This window comes from Agelaius tricolor, unplaced genomic scaffold (assembly GCF_023055355.1).
Source record: "Agelaius tricolor isolate 1412-34295 unplaced genomic scaffold, bAgeTri1.0.p SCAF_20, whole genome shotgun sequence".
Classification (NCBI taxonomy): Eukaryota; Metazoa; Chordata; class Aves; order Passeriformes; family Icteridae; genus Agelaius; species Agelaius tricolor.
In genome coordinates this window covers 11099564-11107846 of record NW_027269280.1, presented here as the reverse complement: position 1 = coordinate 11107846, position 8283 = coordinate 11099564, and the positions used below count along the sequence as shown (strand labels likewise).

General features: G+C 40.0%; 1 protein-coding gene across 1 annotated transcript in view; it reads left to right on the top strand.

Moving 5' to 3' along the window:
- Positions 1 to 2812: 2812 nt before the first annotated feature.
- RSPH14 (radial spoke head 14 homolog) overlaps positions 2813 to 8283 on the top strand; it is a 76199-nt gene continuing 70728 nt past the window's right edge. Inside the window, exons 1-4 of the mRNA XM_071445600.1 lie at positions 2813 to 2861; positions 3310 to 3758; positions 5013 to 5115; positions 5298 to 5416. Coding sequence (XP_071301701.1) covers positions 3560 to 3758; positions 5013 to 5115; positions 5298 to 5416 — 421 coding nt within the window. The 5' untranslated portion in view covers positions 2813 to 2861; positions 3310 to 3559. The remainder of the gene's footprint in view (positions 2862 to 3309; positions 3759 to 5012; positions 5116 to 5297; positions 5417 to 8283) is intronic.

The following is an 8283-nucleotide window of genomic DNA, read 5'->3' as shown; positions in this document are numbered from 1 at the left end:
AAGAAACTCCCAAGAGATTCTTCCAGCATTTCAACTTGATTTCATCTCAGCTTTAAAGTCAGAATGCGCATGCCACTAATGAGACATTCTGAATTACATAAATGCCTTTCTGCTCATTAATAATCTTGCTTTTTAATGTACAAAACACCAAAGACAAGGAATATTAGATAGCCATTTTGCATTACCTAAGTTTTGTCGATTAACTCATTAATTTAGACAGTATTTAGTAAGCCAGAATATAACTTAAGATGCTAAAAGATTTCACTATGTATTTAATTAGGATTTAAATTTTCAACTTTCAGGAGAAAACAAAGTTCTCCCATTCTAACAGTCATATTTTGATAAAGGAAGAGGCTTTGAATCAGGAGACAAGCCTCTCCCACTTCTGCAGCAAACTAAAAATATTAAAGGGGATATCAAAGCAGACCAGTAATTTTAAACAGTGAGCAAATACAGAAGAACAAACTCTAGAGCTGTGTCTTACAAGCACACATAAAGAATAATGCTTCAGAAAAATCACTAGTCCACTACCTAGAATTAATGTTTTAGTCTCCTGTTGTCATCTTACTGCAAAAATTCCATACCTTTGGCTCCTCTCACCAAAGTTTCACACTTTTTCTTGGTGTTTCTCATGAGTAGCTCCTCACAGCACTGGCTCTTTCTTCTTCACAAAGCAGCCACTGACCCCAGTTCCCTTCTCAAGGGGCCACCCCACTCTTTTATAGCACTCTCCTTCTCATTGCTTACACCTGTGGCCTGGTAAAGCCAGGCCTGTTCCTAATCTTTGATAATTGGCCCAGCTGCAACTCCTTAGGGGTAAGATTACTTTCTACACTATCTTTATTTTCTTATATTCTCTCCCCCTACATTCTCCTCCATGAGAAATTGCTTTTAAATCACTTCAGGCACAAATATGATCTCAACTGTACCAAGACACCCACTTCCCCACAAAGAACCCAGATTTGTAGCTGATGGGTTGTTCAGCAAAGAAGGTGACATTACAGAATTTATCTATTAGCATATGGAGAATTCCACTTATGCTACTTGTAACCAATAAACCTCCAGAGGTCTAGACCCTTGTTATGGTATGCTCCTGCCCTTCTGGCCAGCTTGAATGATTTTATGGTAATATTAATGTCTTAATTAAAGTCAGAACTATTAGTGTAGTTCTGAAAACAAGAACTCCACGAGTTGGTAAGAGTTTCAAACGCTAACTTGCTTCCTGCATGTTCTAGTTGCAGTTCAACACCTCCTAAGCAAGGTAAACACTTGTCCAGTGTACACAGATTCACTCAGTGCTTCTCTCCTAGAGCTCTTTCACAAACTAAGCTACAAAAACCACAATCTGAGTGAATGCAAAGTACAGGAGGGACCAAGACAACCACACAGATATATTTCAAAATTGAGAGGCGATTTTCACTTATACTTGATGTATTCAATCTAAATCTGACACACACACAATCACATCCCAACTTACCATATCAACAAATAAGACACACCATTACAGGAAAATAATTAAAGAAATAAAAAGCTGCTAAACATTCTGAGAAGGATGCATATTGTCTCTTCTTAAAGAGCTGAAAGGGGATTCAGTCAGCAGGGAGGGCTGGGAACACAGTGTCTCCATGGCATCACAACCCTCCTTATCTCAACATTGCAAGAACAGTAGTGCCAGCAGCTTCTGTGGATAGACAAAGGATATGAGGAAGGCATACATAAAATAAGTTAACGTCATGACCACTAACAAAATCAGTACTCCAAGTTGCAGTGAAGGAAAAGACAGAACAACTCACACCAAAAGCAGAGGTAACACTGAGGGACAGGTCTCTGATTTGGTCCTGCTCTTTCTACGCTGAGAAAAGTTCATGTTCTTCCTATGGAAATCAGGTGAACTTTTACAAGTACATAGTGGAAGTCTAATCTAATTCAGGTAAATCACCTGTAAAGTAAATAATCAGCTCTAAAATGTTGCAGAAAAATGAATCCTTTCCTTTTTAGAGTAGCAATTTTTCTTTTATGGATTTTGAAGATCAACAAACCAGAACCTATTCCTGTGATGCATTTTAATCCGGCTGATCAGAATTACTTTGGATTTGTAAAATCCTTTTTAAGAACTTTGATTATTACAATTGTTACTCAGACATAATGAAAAACATCTCAACGACTTCACTATCTGCACTATCCTTTTATAGCACAAGCTGTTCAGAGTTTTTTTCCTGATGCCAGATAACATCTGACAACCCAGAACACCCTTAAATTGTGCCACAACATTGCAATGATCCGTTCTTCCCGTGTACCTTCGTCTGAACAGCTATGTGAAAGTAATAATGGAAACCCTTACTACACATTCTAGCTGTTCATAGTGACATTCTGGAGAAGATTAGGAAAGAAAATCTAGTCCAAAACTACCGGGGTCCCTTCAGCCCTTGTAGCCCAAGGCACTCGCCTGCTGTATTTCTGCCCTTAACTTGACCACCATTTTGTTCGCTGGGAATTTTCCTCGATTTTGTTCAAGTAAAACTACTTTGAAAACAAGGGGAGAGGAGAGAGACTCCACACTTGAGCAGAGAACTGAGGCAGAACTGAGCCGCCACTCCGGGACCTCACGGCGACATCCCCCGTGCCCTCACGGCTCCCCTCAGCGGCCGCGCCCCCACTGCCACCTACGCCATTGACGTAAGTCCCTCAGCGCGGGCACTGCCAAGCGCGGTGCTCACGCTGCTGACGCAGCCCGACCCGCGGCTCGGCGGCGTTGGTCGCTATTCACGAAGAGGCGCGTACGCAAAGAGCGGGCGCTGTGGCAACCGGGGCACGCGCGCGCTGAGGGGCGGCCGGCGCTGAGGGGCGGGAGCGGGGGCTCGGTAATGGCACACGGCGCTTTCGATTATTTAGTTCTTTCGTTTGCCTTGAAGGGAGAAGTGAAGTTGTTTAGTGGCTGTTTTAACTTTTGGGGTTGTTTTTGCTGTTAGCAGTTTTCTATATTGGAGGTCGAAGTGTTCAATCTGCTGAGGCGCTTCCCGTACTGAGGGAAGGGCGGGGGGCGGAGGGGCAGCCCTCACGTATTCTATCAAACGTTACCGAAATCTGAGGGCAGGATTTAACCAGATCCCTTTAAAATGCCTTTTTTTTTTTTTCCTTTGGGAAAAAAGAAGTATTTCGCTTTCCTTTGCTTTAATTTTATTATGAGTCCCCTCCGATTTTGCGCATTGGGCCTCTTCGCTTGAACCCTTTAAAAAGCATTCCCTTTATCAATTTTAATATCCTTCCTTGAAATTTTAAGCTTTCTCTCTCTCTGTCTTTTCTTTACAGTGTTCAGCGAGAATTAAACCAGATTAAGACAATTCAGCAGATGAACACACATTAGTGCTGATGATGCACGATTCCAGCCTCTTTCACAGCTTCCCGACAGTGTATGTTTGCTCAAAGAGCTCCTTGGGGACACAGAGCCCTGTTTAAAGTCAGTAGGTGTCTTTATGGTACATTATCTGCCCAGTCACCGAGTACAGCCATCTTGGACTATTTTTAGGGATAGGGAGAATCTTTCTCAGGAAGATTTGGGATGGCACAACCCCGTATCTCAGCCTATCTCCCCCCTGACATAGACCCCACCAAAGCTGCTCTGGCCTTTGGGAGGAGGGCCCTTCCTAAGCTGAATGAGGAGCTGCAGTCTCCCGAGCTGCTGACGCAGCAGCGGGCGCTGGTGGCTCTCTGCGATCTGGTGCACGATCCTGAACAAGTCTACCAGGCAATAGCATTGGGTAAGTGGGCTGTTCTCACCAGCTCTGACACACTGGGGCAGGCTGAGGGGCCAACCCCACTTCACTTTCTTCCTTTTTCCTTACACTGTCTTCGATCATGCAAGGTGCCCAGGAAAAATTTCCTGTTTGTTTTACCTTAGAAAGGTAAAGAATATTATAATACCGTATACATGACAGTTATTATAAGAATTATCATCACTTTAGGATTCATCACTGGCTCACTGTAAGTTTTATCAACCTCTAAATACAAAAGTAGTGCAGAATCATTCTTTCCATAGAATCATAGAATTGTTAAGGTTGGGAAAGACCTCTGAGATAATCCAGTCCAACTGTTAACTCTGCCCTGCCATGGTCACCACTAAACCACGTCCCCAGACTTTATTCCAATTTTAGCTAATTCCTAACATAGGCTAGTAAAAAACCCCCTACCTACTTAGTTCAAAGTTAGAACCCCTTCACCATCATTACCCACTCGCCTGGAACTTAATGAGAAATTAGAAAAGAAAGGAATATAACCAAATTTATCTTACTCATCAGGACTACATCTAGCCACCACTTATTTTGAAAGCCTGGAAGAATCCTGAGTTTTGATTTTTTTTTGGGGGGGGAACCCTAACCACAAGTTTATTTTTGCAATTTTTATCAGTCTGTGGTATATCTACATAGCTCATTATGTAACACACACAAAAATTCCTTGTTTGCTACTGCTTTTTTCTCCATTTACTTCCTTTACATTTTTTTCCACTCATAAAAGAGACTAGTCATGTTCAAAATGTATTAAGTTAGTGTTTGATGAACAGTTGATTGCCAAAGCAATGTGAGATTTTTGTTAGTTTGGGGTTAGGTTTTTTGGCTCTGGTGAGTGCCATATGTGCATACACAATCATTAATGGTTCACCACATTTATTTCTGTTCAAAAAAGACAAGTGAGTGTCAATCCTGCAAAAACACGCTTTTCTAAAGACATCAATAGCTCTACTGTCTTATTTTTAGAGTTATGTCACTTTTTATTTGCAGGATTAGGATTTAACTTGATAAGGAGTCAGGAGCTTGTTTGTAGCGTGACATTTTTGGCAGTAGGCCTTGAAATTTGAAAGTTTCTTCCTTACTTGAGATATGACAATGAGAATTTCACTGTCAGGACAAGCTGAAAATTCTGAGGCACTTGAAATTGTGAGATAAATGCTGAATATTGCTATTTCCAAATGAATGCTGGAAGGAAGAAGTGTTAAAATGAATTCTGATGTCTCGTAGGGTTCTTGGATAGCCTGAAGGCTTTGCTGGTGCATGAAGACCAAACTGTCCGGCAGAAAACAACAGAAGTTCTCTCTGTCATGGCTTTGCACAGCATTGGCAGGTGGGTGCAGCTCCAAAGTTTACTGAACCCTCTGGGAAGTGATGTTTCAGTGAGAAATAAGAACAGCTCCTAAGTCTTGTCAGATAGATGCAGCATAAAGAAGAGCAGCTAAGACTAAATATCTCAAATACATCCAAGTTTTATTACATTGAGTTAAATCTGCCCTCCATTGTTGTTTTTAGGGAAGGGCTACTACGAAGTGGAGTCATTTCTGCCCTGGCTGGGCTCCTGGATGATCCAGCAGATGTCTGTCGGAGGAACACCCATCAGGTTTTTGACATGCTGGCGAGATTACCTGAAGGTAGGAGGTTTTAAGCAGTTAGGTATTCAAGCAGACAACGCTGAGAGAAAATCAGGTACATTCACCTATGCTCCAGATTTAATTGATTCCATTTCCCTTGAAACTCATGTTTAAAAAGAGTATCTTGTCTATTTTTGCTCATCTTAGTTTTCCTTAGTTAAGTTAGGTTTTATGCAAGTTAAGGCTGCCTGCTCAAGATACAGTGCACTGCATGCTTGAATTGGTATTTCAGAATCTTGCATCAAAATTTCACTTTTTCCCTTCTGTTCAAGGTGTGGAGCAGCTGTTCATCACAGTGCATTAGTTTCATAAGTGTTTTAATCTGAACATCAGTCTTAAACTTCTCTTCAGTTGATAAAAATTAAAATTTGTAAAATAAAATTGTAACTGAAATTCAGTTACAATTCAGTAGAAATGTTCAGTTAAAAAGCCATGCTGGTTAAATTCATAGCAAAGTATATTGTCTGAGAAATTCAATTTCACTACTGATACTTGAAAAGAATTAAAAGAGCCTTGCTAACTGTACATGAATTCTAAAAAAGCTAAAGATGTACTTTTACATGCAAGCAATCGTTTTCAAAGTCTTCAATAATTCCATTCATATGAAGGATATTAATATGTTGGGCTAAACAACTAACTTTGTGAACATCAGTATGGAAAAGTCTGTAAAAGCAGCTCTGAGTAATAACTCTTGGAAAAGGTGGGTTTTTTGAGTCATGTATTCTATTTATTTAGATTAAAAATATAATGTATCTATAAAAATATACATGCCTGAATTTAAGAGCTGGAAGATAAATCCTGGAGCAGAATTGTGTCAGTGAAGAATGGACTCACATACAGAGGGCAATTTAAAAGGAAAACAAAAAGGTGCAAAAATTTTTGCTATGAGACAATTTGGGGAAGAATCAAGGATAACCACAGATATTTTCCAATAAGTACTAAGAGTCACAAGGCCTGACATAATTCATTTGACATATCACAGATACAGAAATTGTCTCTGCTTGGTAATTCAGCCCTTTTCAGCTAGCCAAGAAACTGTTTTACTCCTTGCATTCACTTCTACACCTCACATCCAGAAAACGAGGTAGGATGTTGTCCTAGGGTAATGGGGGTACCCTGGGTGAGGAGCTCAGCAGCTCCTGCAGCCCTCCACAGCTCCCTTGTGCTGTTCCCTGGGGCTGAGGTCATTTGCAACGTGCTCTGTGCTAGACAGAAAGGAACAGAAGCTGGACATGCCCTTGGCATGAAGTATAGCTGTTTTAACTGGGAGGTGGTCAGTGACTCCAGCTGGCTCTGGGCCAGGCCACCTGGTCTTTCTCCAAAAAGGAGTCATTTAGGAAAATGTGGTTATTTTGAGCAAATCCACTTACAGAGTATTTTTGATTCCTAAATTTAAGGATGTGTACCAGTATCTTCCAGGGACTGTGAGATAGTTAAAAACCAAAAGGTAGGAAAATGCACAAAGACTGGGAGAACACTGAGGAGTAACATTTCCAGAAGAAACAACAACTTAGTGAAAAAAAAATAATGGGCAGAAGAAAGACAAAAATAGATAGATAGATGGGTAGATAGATGGATAGATAGGTGGATAGATATGTTCAGTAGAGGATAGAGGAGGGAGAAGGGCCAGAGGAGGAGAAAATTAGGAACATTAAAGAAATTAATAGCAAAACTTCCTCTCTTTATAAAAACAATTAGTTGACATATATAATACTTGATAATGTTAGTGAAAGGGTGTTATGCAATGATAAATGACCTTGGAAATAGCAACTGCAAAAATAGGTCTAGGCAAAAATATCTTTCATTATGGTGTGGTTAACACTGGAAAGGTTGAAGAATTCTTACCCATTACCTATCCTGTCATTTATGGGTACTTCATCCTTTTAGGTGAAAATTGAGGTGGAATGGATGGGGAGATGGATTTTTAAGCTTGCCAGAACCTCTGTTTGGGAAGAGCCCAGGAGATAAAATTTCTCCTACACTGCTGATCTTAGTGTCTCCACTCTTTCACCCTTGAAAAATCATAACTAATTGAATGTGTGGATAAGGACTCTTTAAGGATACCTTTTTCCCTTCAGAAGTTGTTTTGCTGTATGGAGTGCAAATGCTGAAAGGACAGATGGCATTCTTACTGCAGCAGATGGGACCTCTCTTCTGTGAATGTCATTGTTGCCCAGGTGAAGTGAAATCCCAGCTGTATTAATGCAGCTCTTTCAGGTGGCAGTGCACTGCATCACTGATAAACCTGAGAACTGAGAAAATAGATGCAAATTTATTGCATGATTTATCCAGGTGGATGACTAAGAGTCAAGGGATTTCATTTCAGCACCTGTCTTCAGCCAACAGATTTTTTAGTTCTAACTTTGCTATGCCTCAGTTTTCTTATACAATCAGAATTTTTTGTGAAGAAAACTCTGTATAAAACATAATTTATTTTAACATCTTGAATTCTTCAGAGGGAAAACAGAGTAACCATGAATTACTAAGAATATTAAAATAAAAAACATCATAGGAATTAAATTATTAGAGAGTTAATAGCAAGAAATTGCTATTCAGAAAACATTATTATGTGACCTGATTATTTAAACATAATTATTTACTTATTTGTTCCTCCCCATGCCTCTGATTTTAAGTCAAGTAGGAGCACAGGTGGTGCTTCACTTTCATTTCTCCTTTCCAAGATAACTTTCACTCAATGAGGACTGGAACTGGCTGCTTTCCTTTAGAAATCCCCTTGGGCCTTTGTTAAAATGTCCTGGGTTCTCTACCTCATCATCTCTAACACTTATGGTAGAAAGACCTCCTTAATTGAATAAAGATTTGGTTTTTAATATAAAGTGTCTGTTACCCTCCTGATAATTGACTCC